Source organism: Myiozetetes cayanensis, unplaced genomic scaffold (genome assembly GCF_022539395.1).
Source record: "Myiozetetes cayanensis isolate MyiCay16 unplaced genomic scaffold, myiCay2020 scf20-37, whole genome shotgun sequence".
Classification (NCBI taxonomy): Eukaryota; Metazoa; Chordata; class Aves; order Passeriformes; family Tyrannidae; genus Myiozetetes; species Myiozetetes cayanensis.
The window spans coordinates 117,688-141,399 of NW_026087412.1; the positions used below are offsets into that span (position 1 = coordinate 117,688).

General features: G+C 46.2%; 1 protein-coding gene across 12 annotated transcripts; it reads right to left on the reverse strand.

Moving 5' to 3' along the window:
* Nucleotides 1-21: 21 nt before the first annotated feature.
* Nucleotides 22-20,197, reverse strand: IL21R (interleukin 21 receptor). Of its 12 annotated transcripts, none has more exons than XM_050317327.1 (11): nt 19,578-20,197; nt 19,098-19,188; nt 15,611-15,645; nt 12,670-12,744; nt 9,451-9,556; nt 8,642-8,838; nt 6,880-7,031; nt 6,285-6,462; nt 4,899-4,995; nt 4,040-4,121; nt 22-1,013 (listed from the first exon to the last, which is right to left on the reverse strand). In XM_050317327.1, exons 3-11 carry the CDS (start codon nt 15,621-15,623, stop codon nt 99-101), a joined length of 1,815 nt encoding a protein of 604 aa, XP_050173284.1. In that variant the 5' UTR covers nt 15,624-15,645; nt 19,098-19,188; nt 19,578-20,197; the 3' UTR covers nt 22-98. The 12 variants fall into 12 exon arrangements, with proteins under 12 accessions (XP_050173284.1, XP_050173283.1, XP_050173281.1 ...); XM_050317326.1 differs by having other exon boundaries at nt 19,098-19,409; nt 19,519-20,197; XM_050317324.1 differs by having other exon boundaries at nt 19,349-20,197.
* Between the last annotated feature and the right edge of the window lie 3,515 nt (nt 20,198-23,712).

A 23,712-nucleotide genomic window follows, 5' to 3' on the forward strand; every position in this document is an offset into this window, starting at 1 on the left:
TTACACAAAGTAAACTGTTTCTCTTCTGAATTTTGCTAACACTTTGCTCCTGGCACAGTAAGGAAAGGCCCCACGCTCTACCAAGCAACATCAAGTCTTCAGTTCGCCTGTGTCCCACTGACAGGGCTGTCAGAGCGACAGGAGACCCACTGCTTGACGTAGCTCCGTGGAAAGTCCTGCCCCTCCTGCTCAAGAGAGATGGGCCCACAGTTGGTCTGACTGTTTTGCCCAAATTCACAGTCAAGAGGACTTCCACAGTCTGAGTCTACAAAGCCACTGTCAATAGTGTCCAAATCAATGCAGATCATAGGGTAACTGTCACCAGGCTTAGTACTGTGAGGGAAGAAGTCGTAGGAGCCTTCACTGTAGGAAACACTGTCACCATCAGGAGAAGGTAGAGAACCTGGATTTTCCAAATCCCACCGAAGAGGCTGCAAGCAAAGGGCTTCTAGGATGCTCCCCACTCCTGCTTCTAAAGACCTTTCTACTTGCTGGTGGGCTGGGACACTTGTGCTCCTCAAGTGGTCTGTGGACACGGAACCTGAAGCAAGTATTTTGTCCTGCGTGCTCAGGTCAGCCAGATGCAAGTCATGGGATATCTTTCTGTCTTCCTCATCAATGTTAACCTTGGGGTAACCAGGTCCTCCAGTACCATCATCTTCCTCATTGGTATGCTCGTGTTCCCTATACACATGGTTACAGCTGCACTGGCAGTTACAGGATGTAAATTCATCAGCCACAGTAACCGTATCAATGGACAAATGCCCGTATGACTGCTCCTCAGTCCCACCACTGCTGTTTACACTAGACCACAGGGACTGGCTATCGTGGCCTGGAGCAGTCAGGCAAGACACACAGGTCTTGCAAGGCAGATTCTTTCTCAGCTCATGCAGCTCTTCCCGTGAGGTGCTGTTGGAAGGATGCATGGTGTAAACTTCGAGGACTTCTGGAAGGACTATTCCCCATTCAAAGAAATCAAAGGTCATTTTCGTATGGGATGCACCAACCCACTTCTGCAGAAAAGGGCAAACGGGAGAGAGAGGTTAGTATCACAAGTTTTGGGGTTCCACAAAAATGACCAAAGTTCTTATGCTTTTAGAGGCAAACTCTAAAAGCACTGACTCCTCCAATAGAACAGGGTAGGAGATGCTGTTATTACCAGACACAGCTGCAGGAGAACTGACTGAAGTAGTCGAAAATAATTAGCTCTGAGAGGTTTGCATGGCTTTGCAATTTTCTCTATGTTGCAAAGGATGCCACTGCCCATAGCAGCATTCTGTCATCAATCAGCCTGAAGTCCCAGGCCAAGCCACTAAGCTGCCCCTACCCTCTCATCCTGGACACTGCTTCTCTTGGGGAGGATGGTCAGCTTCTCCCCGTGTATTGCACTTGCAACCAACACACACATAGTCCTGCTCTCTCACTTCCCCTGCCTCAGTTTCCTGGGAATGGGGTCAGGACAAGGCTTCTCTGATCTGCTGTAGGCACCAGAACAGCCTTTTCTTTCACAGTAAAAAGAAGGAAGCAGTAGGCAGGGGTTGGAGTCCTCGCAGAACTGTAGCCACCACCTGCAATACTTATTCAGATTATTAGGAGTGCCACACATTGAATCTTGCCCTTCTGTATCACCATTAGCATCACACTGTGCCCTGTCCCAGGTATTCTCCCTACATCACACATCCCTTGCCTTCAGTCACATCTGAGAGTAAAGGCACTCCTGGATTTCTCTGGTTTAAGAAAACAGTAAAAGTTTATGTTCCTTTTGAAGAAGTCCCTGAATCAGACATTCAGATCAAAGCAAATTTTAGACATGTCCCGCTAATGAATGCCAGCAAGTCCTACTTGAGGATTCTGCAGTCCTGAGGCTAGGCACAGCACAGACTCAAGACTTGGTTCTGCTCCCTGTCTTCCACTTACCTAATGGCTGAGCTGTGTCAAGGCTCTTCTAAGTGTATTGCTTTCTGCTGTGTATAAAATAGGTAAGAACACTGCACTTCATAAACACTATGAAGGCTTCTGACTGAGTGCTGCCACATCTGTCAGACTGCCTTAATCTTACTGGCCCCCTGTCCCAAACTGCACTCAGCATAACTGTACATGAGCAAAATATTTGGGAAGAGAACAGCTTGACAGAGTTTATTACCCTCTGACAGAGAGCATGGGGAGAAAAATCTTCATTACAGCAGGAAGCACTAAGTCTATTTTAATTAATTTTTAATGTAAGCTAAAGAGAACTTAGTATTAAAGCTATAATGGACAGGAAGGCATCTGAGGTGCAAAAGGGTTTTTGGAGAAACAGTAGAAAATCCTTTTCTTAGAATTGAGTGGGCAGAATATTTCTTATTCCCTCTTGACAGTTCTTTGCAAATTCCCACTCCATATGAGCCTAAGAACTCACATACATACAACAACGTTCCTTAGCTTTCCTTTCTATGTTTCAAATTTTTCTCTAACATTTTCGCTGCTTTCTACCCAATCCAAGAGTGCTGTCAGCAGAGCATTACTACTGTAATTTCCAAACATTATTCACAAGACGTAACGTAACAAAACCTGCGTTTCTTTGATGCAGGTAGGATGCAGTTGAATAAGACCTACATCAACTGGGTTTTTGTTGGCCAAAAATGACAAGTCCATTCACTTTTTGGTGATGTCACCACATTCTCTTGATACCCCTGCCTGTGCATCTTGTGCTGTGGCTGTGTGAGCAACTGCTGCTTTGATCTGCAAATTTCCTAGGAAGTAACTCAGCTTTAGCAACTGAGACTCCTTCCCTTCCCCGCAGCACTGAACAACCTATGTAGAAACTAGAATATAATTCCTACAGAACAGAGAAGCCCAAGGCTTCACCTTAGAGGAGCATGGCTCTTGGTATAGCAGGGAGCTTTCATTTTAACCGTGAGCACTAGCCCATGACGCTCAGGAATTCACACACTGGGTCCACCTGGTCCTTCCCCTGAGAGCAACTAGTACCAGCTGCCTCACCAGAGGATGCAAGTACCCCTCTGGTGCAGATATAGGAAGGCATAACAGGCCTGAAAGAGGAAGGAAAGAAGGGAGACAGTCATTACTGGCTTCAGGCTGAATAGCACCCCTCCAAGACTACTTGTTTAACCTAATTACAAACATCAGCCTTGCAGCGGTGGGAAAGTAAGTACATGAAGATCATTAGGGCCATCTCCCAGAATGTCTAAGAAAAAGTAGACAGAAAAAGCAGACACTGAAGTGTCTCTGATCAGTTCTGCTGTAACAACAGGAACTTGTTCAGAAAGAGGCAGTGATATCTGCACTCATATGCCAGCACTTTTACAGTTTGATAACAGGACTGTGAGCTGCTCTTCAGCTTAATAAAATAATTATTTATGGATGCTCAATGTACTTTTACTTTTGCATCCTGAGGACTCCAGAAAACTCTGCAGCTTTTGCAAACTATTTTGTTACAAAAGCAAGTTTGGCTGGTGAGAAGACAATTTGGGAGGGCTAGGCAAAGTTACTCAAAGACAATTCCTTCATAGGAAGTCAAGCTCCACTGTACTATCACAGCGATTTCCCCCCAAAGCTCTGGACATCCTTTCAGGACAATATGCATAATGTTGCCTACATGAGTGACTCTTCAGAGAGAAGTATAATGCTTAATGTTGAGCTTTTGTCACATCAGAGCCTGGAGTGGGAAATCTGGGCTTTACAATTAAGTCTGTTCCATGGCCTTTATGTCTCCATGGGACTGGAGCTTTGGAAAAATCCCAGGGTATTTGACTCCCATCAGGATCCCAGTCTTCACAAATGACATGAACTCAGCTCATACACTGAGACAGCACCTACAGAGAATAAGCAGTACAGACATGATATAAAAGTCTTCATGGCACAGAACAGACACTGGAGAGCCCTGGTCCCTATATCTAGAGCCTTCTGGCATTCCTTTGAGATAGATTTCCCCTCCTAGTGCCCTAAAGAGAATCCCTTGCCCAGGATAGCACAATGGCCTGTAAGTTTGTCATGTGCTCCACTCCACTCCACACGTTCTTATGTAGCCCAATTATACCTTGAAATCTCCGTTATGCGCCAGGTAAAGAGGTTTGAAAAAGGGAGCAGGGTCTGGGATGCAAGCCATCTTCTTCCAAAAGCTGGAAGAGGAAAAAAAAGAAAGGCTTTGGTGTTAAGCATGTTACCCATGCAAAGCAAGGCATCTCTAGATCCATTCAAGCAACTGAAATCACCTGCCCAGCCTCATGAGTTAACAAGTGGCTGAGGATCCAAGGATGCCTTGTGCTGCCAGAGCCATCTAATGGCCTTTCTTGTGAACCTCACAGGAGGTGAGACCTCAGCACTTGCACACACATATATTCATGCTATGGAAAGAGATTCCAATTTTTTTCTTCCTGGAAAAACAGCAAGTGCTGGAAATGCATTTTCCCCTCAGGCTGAGTTGGCTAGTGGTCTACACATCAGGTCTCTGCCCTATGCAATTCTTTTGTGGACCCGGGCTGTGCTAGCCCTGTTGCTGCACAAGCCCAGCCCTCTGTGTCAGCACCCCAAAAGGAAGAGAAGCCCCCAGCCAGCATTGAGAGGCCTATGTTGAAAAGGGGCAGGCCAGTCCTGGCTACTGCTCCATCTTGCAGCTGCAGAGCACAGACAAGACCAGGAGAACAGCTCAGGAGGCTGGGTGGCCCTTGCTGCATCCCTATCTGCCACTGTCTTGTCCCAGCCAGCTGAATGGCAGCAGAGCCCCAGAGAAAAGCAGCTCGTTCCCAGCAGGACATCAGCTAGAGACCATACCCGGCTGGTCCTCACAAGACCATAGCAGCCCATGCTCCCCATACAAAGAAGTCTGCCTGTGAACACCCCCATCTTTATCAAGATAGAATAAGAGCATTTACTCACGCTTCCTGAAGCATTCTTACCTCTGTTGTTTGGCCAGAAAGGTTGCGATTGAAGCCATGATTGACACAACAACACCAAACAGCAGCAGCCATCCCATGCCTGCTGTTTGTGTTACTGCTGAAGAAAGAGAAGGGTCATTCAGGCTCACCTTGTATTTATCCTCTGGTCAATAAGCAGGAGATGGTGAGGAGAAAAAGGGTATTTGCAATGCAAGGGCTTGTCAGGTACTGGAAGGGTCTGCCCAGGGGAGTCACCATCCCTGGAGGTGTTCAAGGAATGACTGGATGTGCTCTGGTTGACAAGATGATGATCAGTCACAGGTTGGACCTGATGATCTTGGAGGTCTTTTCCAACATAAATGATTCTGAGACACTCTCAATTTCTACCCCTACTCAATTTCTCTCATATGGACATTGAGGCTGTTACCTGGGCCCCAGTATCCAGACATGAGGTCTGAACGAGAATGCTCAGAGGAGACTGCACCAATGAAAGAAGCAATGCATCAGCTGCCCCATGGCCTGGCTGCACCACACACAGACAGCCAAAAAATTTGGGGTAGGACAGCTCTTCCACAAAGACTGGTGTTTCTGACTCCTTGTTTAGGGACACCTCAAAGATGACCCATGAAGTGAAGAGAGCAGTTGGTCAGAAACATGTGAAGAAATGGTGTTGACTGACTGCTTGGTGGCTGCTCTCCACCTGTGGTGAAAAGGTGCACCTTTAAGATCCAATCCCTTCTGGATATCTGGAAACGGAGCAAATAGAGCTTGGCCCTGCTGCCACAGCACCATGTAAACCCTGTAATATTTCAGTTTGAGCTGCAGATAAATGAGAGCAGGGAAGTTCAGTGCATGCTGCTGACATTGACTGCAGTCATCTTGCCCTGCTCTTGGAGCAAAGACTCCCTGTTTTCATAGCCTTTGTTCCATGGCGATAAACATCAGTGTACTTCTGTGCATAAGGTACTGTGAAATGGTGCTGCGGAGTGGTGGCTACTAAACAAAACCCATGGCCAGCATGACCAACCATTAGAGTCCAGACCCAGAACTCAGACTTGAGAGCAGGATCTCCCTCCCCTCAGCTGAAGACAACACTAAGCCCCAGTAGAAGGAGATCTCCCTCATTTCTGAAAGCTTCAAGCAGGACCCTGGACATTTGACACTGAAGCTAGAGGCTACACTCTTGCTGTGGCACCCAAACCTACAGCCAAGCCCACCAAATCCTTTTCCAGGGAAGAACATCAATACTGACAGCCCAGGCCTGGGGTTCCTGTACTCAGCAAGAAAGCTAACATACCTGTCTAGACTATTTAGAATTTGTTCTGATTATTTAGATTTGATTAGAGTTCTGAAAGCATTCTGACACTGGACTAACTGGAAGGGCAAGGACAGCTAGTTAGCATGTACCGGCAGGGCTGGTTTTCAGTGACAGTGGAAGACTCCATTCACTCCAAAACCCACGGTAGCCACTGTCTTCCCGGGGTCTGGCTCTCACTTGGAACTCGTACTCAGTGTTCACCTGGAGTTCCCATGGTAGGATCACCAGTGTCCGTTTATCTTCATGAACAGCTTTAGTCTTCTGAGTCTGTGAATGATTAAACACCAAACGCTCAGGATTAGAGTGACTGTTCTCACTTTCCCCTCACTGCTGCACAGTGAGGAGCCCTGCAAAGTAACCTCCCCTGCTTTTATGTTGTTTCTTCAAGGCCATGCTCTGGCTGGTCTTGCATGCGGCCACTGGGGAGCCTTCCATACAGCACAGCACGAGAATCAAATGAATTATCACTCTCCTTACTAGTGGAATAGAACTAGTACTTCTCACACAAATTCTGCTTCTTGATTCATTTTTGGGTTTGCCTGTTTTCAGTCCAGTCAAACAGAAAAAACACATCTTTTCTAAACCATGAAAACACTTCTTCCACACCAGTGCTGCCATCCTGGTTGTGCTGGCCTCCTCTTTTCTGGTACATCCTACTTGATGGTAAACTGACATCTCACTTACCTCCCAGGTATCGGTTCTTCTCTTATAACGCAGCTGATATTCCAGCTCCTCATTCAAAAAGTGGAAGGGAGATTTCTGGTAGGTGGTTTCCCAAGAAATATTGTAACCCTCTGAGAACAAAGTGGTCAGGTTGAATGGAGGCTGTGGTTTGACTGGAAGACAGGATGGTGTTACCTTTTGTAACATTACTACAGACAAGATGGCCCAGCTTGGTATCAGCAATGCAGAGCGAGTAGGGAGCAAAACTGCCCTGGCACAGGTGGGCCTTCCTCATACAGGAGAACATCCACAGCATTCCTGCCCCTCAGCCATGCACAGAACCTCACACTTGAGCAGCATAATGAAGTCAGGCCCAGGTTTTCACTGAATATACCTTCTGCCTGTCTCTGAACCTCCTCATTGCTTAAGGAGCAGGAGAAGATAGTAGAGGGGATAATAACTCCCGGCAGATGTAAAAAGTAGAGCACCTTGTTTTTCTCATGACATAAGAGGACTCAATGAGGTCATGATCACTTGAAAAATTGGGGAAATACCCCTCAATGTAACAGGCATCAGGAAGAGCTGAGGGCAAGGGGACACTGCATAAACTCAGCGTAATTCCTTTTGTCCTAAGTGCCCAAAACCCAAGCTTTTATATCCCTGCAGGGCATGTTCATGTATGGAAAAGCAGTAACGCAAAACTCCAGCAGGGCCTACCACTGAGCTACAATGCCTCTGGATGGGGACCTTCAGGAGGTATGCAAAGCACTACTGCCCAATCTGTAGTCTGTCAGTGGAGTCAAGGGGGCTTCCTGAAATGTTATGGCATTTGTCAAAAAGAAAACACTTCTCAAGTAAAGTTTCATTTCAGAAGAATCCAAGTAGAAAAATCCTTTTCATATGCCTGCACAGTACTCATCTGCCTGACTAACCACTTTTCTTCAGTTTGCTACACAACCAGAACATATCAGCATTCCAAGTCAGCTACATGATTGCATTCAATCTTCCTGTCATGCAGGAAAGATGATTAGGAATTGCCCCATAAAGGGGAACTGCTACATCCATTTCATCTGGGACACCTTGTGCCACCCAAAATAATGTCATGCTAGGTCAGATGTCCACTGCAAGAACCTTCTGGAACTTCTTTGAGATTAGAAGAGAACTGGAAAAGGACTTTTGACAAGGGCTTGTACTGATAGGACAAAAGGGAGTGGCTTCACACTGACAGAGAGCAGGGTAAGATTGTATATTGGGGAGAAATTCTTGGCTGTGAGGGTGGTGAGGCACAGATTGCCCAGAGAAGCTGTGGCTGCCCCGTCCCTGGAAGTGTTGAAGGCTGGGTTGGACAGGGCTTGGAGCAATCTGCTCTAATGGAAGGTGTCCCTGCCCGTGGCATGGTGTTGGAACTTCATGATCTTTAAGGTTCCTTCAGCCCAAACCATTTTAAGGATTCTATGATTGGTGACATTTGCAATAAAACAATTCCTCTTGCCCTTTAGAATCCAGCCAAGAACAAATTCCTGCATAATAATCTAGGTATGAGACTGGTCTAAGTGGAAATTTATCACCTACTGCTTCATGAATTTCTCTATGAAAGGCATGGACTAAGCCAGCTCTAAGCTCAGCCTCAAGCATAATAGTGGCAATAAGAGCACAGTGCTCTGTGTAAATGAGTGTACACCAAATGTAGCCCCCACTACTTGCTGCCATGGTCACTCTTTGCCCAGACTATCCTGGCACAAAGTCAGATAGCATTTATCAAATCCACCATTTTTGTACTTACTGTTGTCTGACAAATAAAAGTCTTTGGAAATCACTTGCTGTCTATCAGCTACCTCTGTAACCTCCACCTGGACTTTGGTATCTCCTAGGAGTTCAGTCATGTCCACAGTGCATGTGTACTCTGTGTGACTGGTGTTCCTGGACAATTCCAGGAGACTGCACACAGCCATAGTATTTTCTGGATCTTCCTCAGGAATCCTAAAAAAATCCAGAAGAGATAAGTCCACATCTACCACATGCTGTAGTTGTATTAATTTGTTGCTGAACCATCAGGCATAGAAATTGATTAAAAAAAAAAAATCAACATGTTCAAATAATAATTTGTCTTTTAACTTTGACAGATGTTTTCCCCTTTCTATTTGCTCAGCTTAGTATCTTTGAGAGAAGTAGAAAAGTATTTGTCAAAATGAAAGATGCTCCTCAGGGCTGCACAATCCAGGAATGCATCCACTCCCTTGCTGGGGAAGAACAGCAGCCATATGCGATTGAACAACCTGCATGAGCCCTGCCAATGTACATGGGTGAAAATTCACTGTTAACAGCAGCAAAGGGCAAGGTATTCCCATGGCAAGAGAGCAGGCAACGCTAAGGAAGCTGGAGTCAGCAAAGCAGCCAGTGGAGACAGGAACCAAGGGTCCTTTGCTATGGGAGAAGTCAGTTGGTAGCTGAAGTGTGAAATACCAAGTGAAAAACCAGCATATCAGCAAGAACAGGATTTCTACCCAACAAAGGGGACAGAAAGTCACCATTGTGCTATGGCCATGAAGAGGTTCCTCCTAACTGGACTTTGCTCATCCTACCAAGACATACCATGTTGCAGTGAGGTTGTATGAACCAGCACCCAAGTCATTTCTCAAGATACAGGACAGGGTCTGTACGTAGTCCACAAAACAAGTGAGGTTTTCACCACACACAGCTGTAGATTTGGAAAGACAAAACACAATATCAACTTCCATGATAAAGCAAGCAGAACTTCATATCAACATATGCAGTCCCAGGGTTCTCACTAAATCTGAAGGGAACAGATCACTCTGTGACAGCTCTCCTCCTGCCCTTACAAAAATTTCTAGTCTTGGGGTGTAAGATGTGTTCCAGCTCTACAGGATGACAAATCATTGACAGCAAGGTAAGTGTCAAACAAAAATCTATTAAAAATACTGTGGCAGCCAAAATCAGAAAGTGCTCTAATTGTGACTGAATTTTCAGATTTATCCCTGTCCCTTCTCATACACTCACTACAGCAGAGTCACTTATTTGGCAAGGATCTTCACTTATATGGCACATAGAATAGGCATGATACCCGAGCAAGAAGCAGTACCATATTCAAACATTTTTATGATCCCACTTCCTAAATTGAGTACTATTCTTTGTTAGTCTAGTTTTTATTGTATAACATCTTCATGGCACTTCACGAAAATACAACCTTTTTTTTTAAATGTGCAATTCTTTCATTGCCTATCTATTTGCTACAGCATGATACCTGCAGCATCAATACGTCTCATGTCCAGCTCCAGAGGTTTGATGTTTTTCACGAAATTTTGGAGAAAAATTGCAAATTTATAATTATTATAATTTCTGTAAATCATTCTGATAGGCACAATTTAATTACTTACTTCTAAAGAGAACTTCAGAGGCAATTGTAGAATTTACACTGGTCATTAAGAAAATTAAATCATTTGAAAGTGGTCACAAAGCAGCATTTATGCTCTTATAATTGTTCTGCAGGAGCTCTGCTCACAGATCAGTATCCGACATGTGCTGTACAAAAGCACCATCCTATGCATAACACACTTCACTTATCTCCCTGGATTTCAAGGCAGGGAAGACGCAGCACAATGAGAAGTGTCTGCATTGATGAATCCTTTCCTGACAGCACCCTGGACTGACTGAAACTATCACCAGTACCCTTGGAATGGCTAAGTGAGGAAAGGCCTGCAGGATACGCAGCATGCCATGCTGGTGCAAACCATGCCTCCTGCAGTGACTGTTCATCTCTGACATGTACAGTATCACCCCTTTTGGATGGGAATAAAACTGTTGTCAGCTAGAATGAGACTCAAGTTTGTAACATCCATGATTAAATCAAGCATAGGTCCTCCCCTACCATCAGGGCTGCCCCCAGACTCATGGGAATATGTTGTTACTTCACAGCCATCAGGCACCCAAATCCTCTGAAGCTGATCATGCTGCAAGCTCTCCTCTCATTGTCATTCTGCTGCTTGTTCGGTTAGAGAAGCTGCACTCCCTGCTTCCTCCTTTCCCTTTGCAACATGCTTTGTATTCAGTGTTGTTTGCAGATGATGAAAGCAGACTGATACAATATGCTCAACAATCACAATGCCCAATTTTACAGCTGAAGCTGTATGCAGAGAACCACCAACAACATGGAATGCAGGCAGCATGTGCACTGATGGACCAAAACCACCTGTTCCACCCTCCAGATCAAGTGACTGTCCCCATAAACAAGCTGTCTCTGCATTTACAGTCCCAATGCACAGTAGGGGTGTCCAGTGGAGGGAGCAGCCTACTTCTAGGCCAGGGTAAGTTCAAAGGAAAACAAAGTCCAACTTTTCCTTGCTGATGTAACCCATCACAACATTTACTTCCCAGTCCCCCTGCTCTCCATATGTGAGCTCAGGGCAGTACTCAGAGTTGTATACAAGACCCATTTCTCCAAAGAGTTAGGATAGGGACAGAAGAAATTTGGGGATATTTGCAACAGAGAGGCCCCAAGGATGTACATATGTTTTTTTAAACTGTAAATTATTCAAATGATATGGGTGTCACTTTTTTTCATTTTGACTTTTTCATTTCACACTGACTTCAGAATTTTGTTCTAAAATTTTCATTAATTTTTCTCTTTTCATTTTGAGCCCTGGATAGATTTTTCTGAGGGTCCTGGTCCAAGCACTGTTTGGTCCAAAGTCCTGAGCAACATAGTTTTTCTCCTTTAGCCTAACTTTACTCTCCTACAAAAATGGGGTTAGAAATCTCTTGTTTTCCTTTAGAGAGGGCAGCAAGTACTAATAAGCTGTTAGCATTAGTAATTAGCATTCTTCTATGCTATTATGTTAATTAGTCAAATGCACTACCATTCCTAGGTAGCTGGTAAGCTGCAAGCGTGTCTAGTCAAGAACCTGTTAACAAAATTAAGAGGACAACTTTTTACTGGGAAAGAAATAATTAAGTGTCCTAAACACAGTTATATCTAGGATGAAATGTCTGTCCTTGACAGCTTCAGAAACAAAATTCAAATACTTCTAACAGTAAGATCTAGATTGATCCAAACTGAAATTAGTACACAGTAATTCCCTGGCTTGCATCACAAAACATTCAGACCAAACATCACAATGGTCCCATATGGCAGGAAGATATAACTCTGAATGCATCTTTTCTGTTAACTTAGGTTTAAGTGGAGCAGGTCCAATGCTCTGCCTAGAAGCAGCATGTAAGATAGTAAATTTCCCTGCAGACACGGTTGTCACTGCCTTTTCCTGTCCAGCTGACCCGTTCAGAGAGTCAGCTCTGAGTCATATGGAGTTTGCAGTGTGGGTAGGAACCATCAAAAAAGGGTGGGTGACCTTCTGCACAGTCCAGTCCTGAGCTAAGGGGCTCAGGCCAGGAGAGGTTCACTCCACTGTCCCTGGCAGGCCTGCCAACAGCAACCATAAGCTGTGGTCTTGGCCACCAGAATCTTTGCTACAGCAAAGGTTTTTTTTGGTGGGGGAAATCCTACTCTAATGTCACTAGGAGACATTTCAGTGCAAGCCAAGCACTATCTCTGCACTCTCCCTGCTGGTGCTGCTCCCCACAGCAGTCTGCAGCCTGGCTGAGCTCTGCCCAGTTGTGCACCTTCCTATGCCTGTACTCCACTCCTTATCCCATGGAACTCTCTCCCCTGCCACCTTATCTTGTACTTGCTGTCCCATGGCAACCTTGTCTCATGCACATCTCATCAGAGTTGGCAACAATTGTCACCAAGATAAATCCTGTAGGTGTACAGCCTGGAAGAAATATCTGAGAACTTACTGTATTGAAATAAAAGGAAGAACGAAATATTCTGGAGCCACCGTTTGTTCCTCATGTTGGTTCTGACTGGATAGCCTGGGGGGGAAGGAAGAAAAAAAGAAAAACACAAACAAAACCCCCACAATCAATTAAAAGCTCAGCTCAGACATCTACTAATACAATGAAGGCTGAGGCAGAAGTAATCTTGCTTTCATTGTCTAAAAGTCCTTTATTTAGGCGAGTAATTTCAGCTCTCTTGTGTCATGTATCTATTTCACGGGCTAAGGAAGGGATGACCAACAGCCCTGCCAACTGGCCACAAGTGAGGTCAGCGAAATCCTTGTTCCTTGCCAGCATGTGCACAGAGAAAGCAGCAGTGACTGCAGCCTTAGGCTATCCATGCAAGAGGAAAGGCTCTTGGGTTAAGTGCTAACCCATTTTTTCATTAATTAGTTTCCTGCAACTAGAAATGGCTTGCCACTATGAGAAGCGACATTGCTGAGGGTTAAACATCTGTGCAGTGAATTAGTCAAAAAGAGTCTGAGGGTCATTGTAGATCTGTATGAGCAAGGCTGGTGAGAAGTCATTGATCTGGACTACCCATGGTTAAATAAACATGAAATATTTAGTTAAGGGACTCCAGGAAGACATACCAGAAAAAACCCCCACCTCCCAGGTGGCACAAAAGAGAACAATGTACAGCACTGACTGCAGGAAATAGCTGTGTTGGTGCACTTTGGTGCCATGCCACATAGTCTGATGTACTCTCTTTTAATTTAAAACCATCACCCCTTGTCCTATTACAACAGATTCTGCTAAAAACTCTGTCCGTATCTTACCAGCTCCCTTTAAATACTGAAAGGCTGCAATAAGGACTCCCTAGAACCTTTTCTTCTCCGGGCTGAACAACTCCAGCTCTCTCAACCTGTCTGTAGCCTCTCCAGTCCTTGGAGCACCTCCATGGTCTCCTCTGGACTCAGTACAGCTGCTCCATGTTCCTTCTCATGTTGGGAGTCCCAGGGCTCCAGGCAGAACTTCAGGTGGGGGTCTCACAAGAGCAGAGTAGAGGGGAAGAATCCCCTTCCTCAACCTGCTGTCCACACTGCTGGGGATGCAGCCCAGGACACAGGTGGTTTCTGGGCTACCAGTGCACATGGATGGCTTATATCCAGCTTTTTGTCCTCCAGCACCCACAAGTCCTTCTCAGCAAGGCTGCTCTTGATCCATTTATCCCTCAGCCTGTACTGATATGGGGGGATTGCAGGTATCCAGGTCCTTGGGTACCTGTGCTGCCTCTACCACCAGCAGCAAACACCCAAACAGTCACTCAGCAGAGAGAAGCCAGTGAGGCCTTTACCACGTGGGGAACATCTGTGGTGTTAAAAAATTTCCCAGGTTTACTCAAATAATGAAAGCAAATAAATTTAGCAGCCAGCAGAAAGCCCCTGCAGCCCTGAGTGAGCTCAGGGATGTGCTCCCCAGGTGCCAGAGCAGATCAGCGAGACTCATTCTGGAGGTGCCACAGACATTCTCAGTGGCTGCAGCACTCAGCCCTGCAGTGGGAGCAGTTGCAGGGTGCGGCTGTTGCCCCTCCTCTCCTGCCAAACATATTCTGCCCAGGAAGCACTGCTCCAGCTCAGCAAGGAGCCCCAGGCATCCTGCCAGCCTCCCTCACCTGCTGCCAGTGGCAGGACAGAAACTCTCTTCCCCCACACTCCAGTCTTTCTTTCTGCATCGTACATCACCTCAAGGAAACACCTTTTCTTGACCCCTCTGGTCCCAGCTCTCCAAGTTTCCTCTGTATAATAAGTCTTGCTGTTACCAGTACTTCTGGGGGTGCACTTTCTGGTCGCTGAGATACAGCCCACTGTCTAACCCCACCTTGTACTCCCACTCATCCTTCCACTGCTCTGCTCCAAATCCCCATTCCTTTGAGGAAGACGTGTTGTTATCCTGCCATCTGAAACCTGCTCATCCAACCTCATGCCAAGACTGGCTGTACTATGAGCCCATCTCGGTATCACTTTGTTTTGTGACTGTCATACTCCACAGTCTTGGCCACCCTGGAAGGCCAAGAAAGGCAACTTGCTGCCTCTTCTTCAGCAGAGGAAGGAAGGAAGGGCTGGGTCCTCAGAGAGGTCGGCAGAGCCACTACTTGTTTCAGAATCCAATTGGCAGGGCCTCTGCCACTTTATATTCATGAGATTGCTGTACCTCCCTCGTTTTACCCCCAATCTTGCCTAAATGAACAGAGCAATGAAGGAAGGTCTGCTGCTTTTACCTAGTGGACTATGGTTTCTTTCAAGTGTCTCCCCTACTTTCCTTCCACTCCTCAGAGAGCAGTACCATCAACCCAATGAGACAGGAAGGACTGAACAGGGAAAATTCAAAGCAAGAAACACAAGTAGCTCATTGGGAAGATGTTTTATGGAGATTAACAGACAGCATTGTAATCTAGAAGGGAGGTTCCTGAATAAGAACACAGTGGAAAAATAAAAATAAAAATAAAAGCAGTAGGATCTGCTAACATAGGTAAAGCAAGGAGACAACACTTCCTCACTTGGGACTTCACTTTACCATGTCTTACCCTTGCCAGTGCCCACAGATTAGTACAACACTTATCTCCTCCTCTTGCAGAGTTCTCCAACCTCATTGTGGTGGGAAAGGACTGCAATCTCTGAGAGCACCATAGACAGTGTCAATGCTGCGTCTGATCTGGATGTGCTCCAGGTTGTGACGAGACATGGGCAGACGACACATGGGCAGACGAGCTGGGAAAGCTGCAGCTCTGCAGAAGTGTCTTTGTGAACTTCAGTTTCTGAAAAACCTCATTATTTCAATGGAGATGTACAGCTGCCCTTGTTCTGAAGCTTCCTCCAGTCAGGCCCCCTGCAAACCTCAATCGCAGTCTGTGATGGAGATCCCCACCTTTCCTACACCCCTCCATTTGTTACACGCTTACCATTTGCTTCCATCTGTCAGCACATGATTGTTCACCTGGAAGGAGGAACGGCAACGGGCAATGAGCAGAGGTAGGAGCTTGTTCCCAGTCTGGCATTAGAAAAGTCCTTTCTACCACCTCATTCAGACCATCTCTGTCTATGAAATGGGGACTCCAAGTCAGCTTCACGCAGCCTTGAAACATAGTCACTTAATTCTTATAAAACATCAAGCATTGTACAGCTGCTGAGTGCCACTGCTGCTAACTCTGTAGTATCCTAGGGCACAGTGTGCAAGACCACAGCAATAGAACTGATCAGCATTCATATAGATATGCATATATAAATGATGCTACAAGGTTTTAATACACTAGAGAATAGGAAATAGGATCAATACAGACACAGACATTTATGAAGATTATTTTTTGTTAAGCATATAGAAATACAATACTATAAGCTGCCAAAGAGGGATGCAGTTTAAGCTGTCAATTTGAAGTATTTTCAGGAAATGTGTGCACTTACAAAACTTCCAAAAAACAAAACAAAACAAAAAACCCAAAACAAACAAACACCCTCCAAAACCCAAAAACAGAAGCAAACAACCCCCTCCCCAAGCAAACAAGCAAACAAACAAAACGCACAAAAAAGTCCCAAAACAATCCAAACCAAAACTAATTAAAAACTCAATTTCGGTAAAAAAGAAAAAATAAAAGAGGATATTTCCAAGCAGGAGAAAATGAGTTTTGCTACACCCAAGCTCAAAAAGAGTGGAAGACACAGTCCACCAGTTATATGCCCAAACAAGCTCTCTTCTTGAAAAAATTCCTTATCAATATACACTGTCATCTAATCACAAAGCTGAAGCAATAGGGAGACAGGGGAATGCTCTGGCTGTTCAGTAGAGGCCAACAGCAATGACAGGCAGGCCACAAAGGGTATGTCAGCTATAAGAAAGATTTACAGTGAAGTTGCAGATATCAAGCAGCAATAAACTGGCAGCAGGGAAAACTGGTGGAAACATGGACATTACCTGCCCTGTCCTGTGCATTTCAGCCCTCCAACACTTCCATGGCCGGCCTGGCTAAATCATTACTGTGACTGCAGACCCCACTTGCGCAGGAGCTGGGGTGAAGGGGGGTCTCATCAGCACTAAGAGCAAAGCCTACTTGTGAACAACCAAGGGCTGTTGTGTGTTGGAATACACAGCGATAAATGGGGATTGACGTCACTACTGTATCAGTATTACTGTGCTGACAGAAGGATGTGGTGAGGGGAGGTGATGAATTCAGGTCCAAACACCCACGCAATATTTATTACTGTACTGCTCTGATCTCTTACATGAGAAAAGGGTGGGAGAGACAATAAAAACTCACATAGCTAAAAGGTCATAGAGGGGCTGGTGGAATAAGACCCTTGCAGAGTGGAGGCATCAGTGTCATGGTATTAGAGGGCTAAGCCAAACTGCATAGCACAGCATGTGCCACATTGGAGACTGCCAAGCACCACTGTGCTCAGCTTCCATCCATCCCCAAAATGGCCCCAGGACCAGGGCAACACCACCAATCCTCAGATGACTGACAGTGATGTGGTCTGGCTCCTACACAGGTGAGGGGCTCACCCCTGCCGTACCTCATGCCTACAGCTTTTGTTTGGGCTGGGGCTCTGTGGGTTGCAAGGCTGACACTGAGGGAGGTCCAGCCAACTCACCTACACCTACCTTAAAAGGGGCTGCAAGGAGCCCATGCACACTTGTGTCCTCGGCCAAGAGGGAAATGAGCAGCACTATGGAGGGATTTGGCACACACAGCATAGTGTGGTGGTAGGAGGGTACAGAACAAGGAGCTGGAATAACCCAAGAAGACTGCAGCAGTAAAGCTGGCACAAAGCAGCAGGGTGAAGGATGAGGGGGCTCCACATTCAGCCCTCCATGCCTATGACCCACTCTTTTTCCCCATCTGGGAAAAACAGATGTTTTAGACCTTTCAGTCCAGGGCAAGTGGCTCTTGACCATGTTTTCCTGGTAGTTGCTGGTAGCTGGGCTGGTTGTGCTGTTAGGATATGCATACAGAAGATCCCATGACTTAGTGCAGAAGCTACTCCTCACAGTGTTTTGGAGCAGTCTCTATAAGAGACTAGCTCTCCCTTCTGTATGCTTTATGAATCACTTACAGGCACAGCGTCAGGCCCAAGCTTCTAGAAAAGACTTGCCTTAGCTGATGCTGCCTGTGGGTCATGGAGATTGTCACCACTGTTGGGTGCAGTGTGGGACAGCATAGGGTCAGTGAGGCTGAGCAGCTAAGCTAGACATTCCCTAGGCAGTTAGTAATACCTTTCTGTTGTGAGGATAGCAGACCAGGACAGTGGACTAGTTTTTACTCCCTGATTACACAGGACTCTCCAAGGTGTACCAGTACTGTTATTTATGCAGAGGAAGGAGGGAAAGGTATGTGATCAGCCTAAAGAGTGACAATCTGGCTGGCACAAACCACACTGCTTTTAAACCATGCAATTATATGCATTTGATATTAGAGATAATTTTTAAAACAAAACCACTGATGGCACTCTAAGACGAATAGCTTTATAAATTTAAATACATTGCACCTAAATGCCTGTTTTTCTCAAACTTAACTCACTAAAAGTGTAATCTCAGCCCAACTTGCAGTGGCAATATTCACCAAGAAGCAAGTGGGAAGGGCACACCAGGGAAGGCTTTGTAGATTCTGCTAGAGTTATTCATGACCCAAAAACATTTTGCTGTGACTGGAAGAAGGGTAGGTATCTGTAGGTATTTATCAGCAAGAATACATGCAGAGAAAATAACAATCAGAGCTGACAATTCCTTTCTGTAGGAGAGGGAACTAGTCACACTCGCAGTTATCAAGTTCATGATATGGGGAAAAAACTCCCCACACGCAGTACTACCTCTGTATTTTCTTCCTGTCACAATGGAGTTAAACCAGTATCCTCAGCACCATCAAAGATACAGACCTGGCATAACTCTAGGGTCAAAGGCACCTTTACTGGTTGGTGACATTTAGGAGGAAGATAATCATACATTACAATAGGTGAAAAATAGCAGGAGAACAGCTGAGATATGAGTAACAGTGTTCTAGTGGAAGGGAAAGCAACAGAAGAAACCACCTCAAAGCTCAGGAAATGGGCTAAAATATGAATGAGCCAGGCAGAAAGCGGAGGTGTTAGTCAGCAAAGCAGCAGGTTGAAAAACACCGAAGCTACCCAGGTGGTGGCTGTGAGCTGACACAGGATGCTGCAGGGGAGGGAGAAGTGCATTGCTTTCAGTCTGGGGAATGCTGAGTGCCATCTGCAGAGACCTCAGCACCCTGCCCTCCTGCCTCCCTTCTGCCTTTGCCAGTTTTCTGTAGCTGCCAACACTGGGCTCAGTCTCTTGTTTTCCCCAATATCCATCAAGTCTGAACCTGCATGAATTCTGCATGAAGGTTGTAGTAAGAGGACATCACTTTGGCTTCTGACAGAGAAAAAAAAGCTTACCTTCACAGAGCTGTGATTATGTATGTCTTGCACGCATGGAGGAGATTGCACAGAGGCTTGTATCTTCTCTTAGGAAATCACCAGACACATTCTGGTAAACAGAAACAGGAATGACTGTGCCTGTGAACTCACTCTGACCATCTGGAACAGAAACCTACAGCTCTGTTCAGGCTCAAACCCAACTCCCTGCACCATGCAAAACATCTCTGCACGAGGTCAGCAAGGCTGTCATGCATTCCCACAGAGCTCACCCGAGTCAGCAGAGCTGGCAGAACTCCTTTCTCTGTTCATGCACGTTGGCAGAGCCTGACCCTGTTAGAAGCAACATCTATCATGTTTGTCTCCAGATCTCTGCAAACAAGGGTGCACCAAGACCAGAGCTCTACTGCTGCCACATAGCTATTTATGGCAAGAGCCTCACCTGGATCCAATGGAGCTTTAGTTTACCAGAGCTGTCAAAAATCAGCATGTCCCACTTACGGTGCCTGGCTGCAAAGCTTCACAGCAGCTCTTCCACACCTGGGGCTGGATGCAGCAGTGGAGTGTGCCTCGGGTGGCTTCTGGTATCTCTTACAGGGAGAGAAACACACCAGCTGTCTTCAACCTCTGACTGTGGCAGCACATTTAAGCAAAGCAAAGAGATCACACGGCACACAGCAAGCTGCAGGGGATGGCTGGCTGTGTCCCTAAACCACAGAACACACAGTCCTGACACAATTGGTGACTTCTCATGTTACTGGCAGCAGTATACAGTGTCTGTAGAAGAAAAGGTGAGAAGGTGGTTACTTCTCAGAAAAGCCATCACTGTAGACCCCCTCTGCTACAAAATCTTGCTATGGAAACCCAATATAGGAGCACAGCTGAAGGTTTTCAAGTCATAGGAACAAGAAAGGTGACTTGACCAGAAGTGGGAAGAATCCATGATGCTTCTGGACACCCCTGCTGTCTGTAGCAGGGGGCCCAGCACAGCTCAGAATGAGGCCACAAAATAGGCAGCACACGCCAAACTGTGGGTCCTAATTCCTGCTCTAGTGAAGGAAACAAGGCACATCATGGCTTCATTGCCCCTGTCGTGTTGTGTAGGAGCACACTATGTGCTTTTGGAGCACCTCAGCCAGGCAGCAGAGGGGACAGACCACCTAGCAGCAAACTGCCCTGCACAACCTTCAAGCCCAGGGCCTCCCAGACACATGCACTGGTCAGCATTTGCAGCACAGTATGAGCCAGCTCCTCTAGACCTCAGCTGGCTACTCACCACAGGCACTGCCTCCATGGCCAGTGCATTTGTGGTCCTCACAGCAACTCTACGGTATCAAGACAAGAACTGGGGAGTGGTTATAACCCTGAGCCAGATGTGGAAATTCTACCCCCAGAACACAGTCTAGTGCTTTCTCACCTCATTATAGTTCTTTCTGCTGTGTGGGTGGCTCACTGCAAGTGAAACCAGCAGTAGCTGAGCTGGGGAAAAGCAGCCAACCTCAAACTCTTCAGCTTACAGCAAATTTCCCCATGTCTAAGAGCTGGGGAAACAGCAGCAAGTAGGAAAGTCCCAGTGCTACGTATTAGTCACCAATTCAGTAAACTTCAAGCAGAGGACAAACATCATCCTGCTACGAATGCCCTACTCTTATACAACGGAGCATGATGAAGGAAGCAGCTGATCCATCACTGAACTGGGACAGGAGCCCCTCTGGATGCCTGTCACACTCCATGGACTGGGGCAGGTCTAGCACCGTCATCTTTCTACCAAAGAAAGGCAGTGGCTCACTGTAACAACTTTCACCACGACAATTGCCACTTTGCATTCAGAATACAGGAACTTAGGTCTCCTGTACATATGGTCAGAGTTTTACAGGGAGTATTCTTGCTAAGAGCTAAAAAAGAAGTAAACAGCTGCTTCTCCCATCATTCAACTAAATGTGCCACAGCAGCCAGTTCCCCATTCTGTTGATCTAAGGCTGCAGCCGTTTTTTTTTTTTCACTTTCATCCTGTAGGCTTGCTGGAGGGGTAGACAGTCAGTGGTATGGAAATTTCCATGTTATAGAAAAACAGGACAGCAAAAGGGACAAAAAGAGAAAAGCACCTTGAGATGCAAAGCTCCCCTCAGTGTTGCTTTCTCCGCTTGTCACAAGGAATGAGAATGCTCAGGACTTAGCAAACCAGTGGTGCTGCTGACAGCTGTTATTAGACACTCTGGGAAAACACTCTGAGGTATGGCAATTCAGTAAGCTTTAACTCTGTTGTGTTAGTGAGGTACCTGGAAAGTGCTCTCTTCCTCACCTGTTTTTCCTTTGCTTCGGAACAATCTGCTTTGAGAGATGACAGTCCTGCACCTGCAAACCAGACCAGTTCACTGGTCTCTCTGCTGTGACTGCCAGCAAGTTCCTGCTGAGCTGTTGCTTGGCTTCCGACCTCGTCACTGCAGCGCAGTTGGAGGGGCCTTGAGGGCTGTGGATGTGGCTGCAAGGGCTGATGAGACACTGACAGCACAACATGGCTCAGTCACAGCAGAGTGGTGAAAAAAAACCAAATTCCAAGTAATGCGAGATCATGATACATCATCACATGGGAGCCTGGGGCAGACCTTGTACTCAGCAATCTGCACAGGTGGGAAATGATCCATGTGTGTATTTGTGCATGTCCACACGTGCCTGGGCATTGCACACACACAGTTCCCCCAATATTAGTAAAAAACATGTATGTCTTCTGAAAGCAACACACTTTAGAAGCACCTCTGTCAGGGCTAGAACACAAACTGCACAAGTGTCATGGTTTTGCCATGTTCCCTAAGGGGTTTTCTACAGAAAAGACATGGCTAGGAGAATGAAAACTGTCCTCTCAGCCTCTATTCACTAAGGAGTTTTGACACGATTCCACCATCAGAGATAAACCTTAGGGAACAGCATTTTGGATGTCACAACCCTCTCATTTGATTCTCTTAACACTTTGTTCTTTTGGCCCTATCACTGCAACACTTAAAAAGAACCGGTTTTCTTAGATAAAGCTCATGGTGGATGAACACCTGGGCATCCTTGCATCCTGCCTCAATGATGCAGGGTCACAAAGCAAGATATAGAGGCATGTTATTTAAAAAGTTGACCCTGCCCTAAATTAACTTGTCCCTACCCCCAAGAACTTGACTCCACATCCTCAAGCTCCTGCTCCATACTAGTCTTGTGGTTATTGTTAGTTTTCCACAGGTGATAAAAAAACCTTGTGATCGATGGGAATTTGCCAACACCTGATCCGTATAGCTGCATATTTCCAAGGAGCCAACACTGCTCAGAATAGAAACAAAAAAAATCTAAGCCTGGGGCATTTCTGCAATGGAAAAAGTGTGTCGGAACTAGCTACTCCTGAACTGGGAATGCACCAGCTTATTTTCTCGGGAACCTATTTCACTCATGGTGAGTCAGGTCGCTAATATTTGGTAGGCAGCCAGGTGAGAAGGATGTGGAGGTGGAGTGATTGTGCAAGAGTAATAAATGGCATTACAACTAGGCTAAAACTTGGCACAAGCCTCCACTTGTACTGCAGCCTTTCAAAATGAACTGAAAACCACTGAAAATCTTACTATGATCAGTAATTCTTTGTCCTGGGAGGAGCCCTCCACTAGCAAAAAATACATGCCTGGAGGGTTCCAGCCTCCAGGAAGGAAGCTTCTCTCTCAGGACGGTGAGCTGCCTCTGCAGGCACTGGGTGGTCCCCAGGTGGTGAGCTCAGTTCAGATCCTTCAGTGCCGGCCCAAAGCCACAACTCCCATATACTACCCCGGAGGCAGATCACCGGTCTGGGATAAAAACCTGTCATTTGAAACCTACCTGGGTTTCATAGCCTGGCAATTGCTCTGGATGGCAAAGGGCAGGGATGGAGCATGGAAAGTGAACTCACCTCCCACGGTAGCCAGGCCCCATGTCCGTTGCAGGACGGGGGGGAGCCAGATAGCTGTACCCCAGCCCCGCTGCCCATCTCCAGTTCTGGTTTATAAGAAGGCATAGGAACAGGGATCCCCCATCTCCAAGAGCTAGAGTTCAATTTCACCAGAGAAATATTGCAGGGAGAGAAAGGGAAGAAAGCCATCTGATGTAAATGTACAGACCAGAGGGCATAGCTATGCAGAAGAAAAAAAGCCAGGGAAAGGAAGAACAGAGCTGGGGCTTAGCAGAGAATCAAGTGCTACAGCAAACAGCTTTTCAATCCCGGCCTGAGCAGACCTCTCCAGCCAAGCACAAGGCTTTCTGCAGGATTTCACAAAGAACACAAGGAAGAGCACAAGAATAGAAGGGGAAGAAAGCACCACTGGTGTCCCTGCACCTCCCAGAACATCCCTGTGCTACTAGAGTAAACAGTGAGTAACCCATTCCAGGCAGCAGTATTAACTCCTGGATTTTGCTTAAACTTGACTTTGTGGAGTCGGCTTACTTATGAGGCAGACCATGGCCTCTCTGCATCCTGCTGTTTCACTGTTTCAGTGCAGCTGTGGCTGATAGGTCCTAAAAAGCATCTTCCTCTGTGTGTCTCACAGCCTCCCACCTCACAGAATTTGTGATGTTAATTACAGCAGTGATCACTCTCATGTAAAGAAGAGTATTTCTGACAGAATGAAACCTCTCC

Coding starts and splice junctions, on each gene's coding strand:
- IL21R (XM_050317327.1), bottom strand. Junction 9,557..12,669: donor CTTCCTTTTATTTCAATACA/GTAAGTTCTCAG, acceptor CCAAATCTACAG/CTGTGTGTGGTGAAAACCTC. Junction 1,014..4,039: donor CGCATAACGGAGATTTCAAG/GTATAATTGGGC, acceptor CCTTTTCTGCAG/AAGTGGGTTGGTGCATCCCA.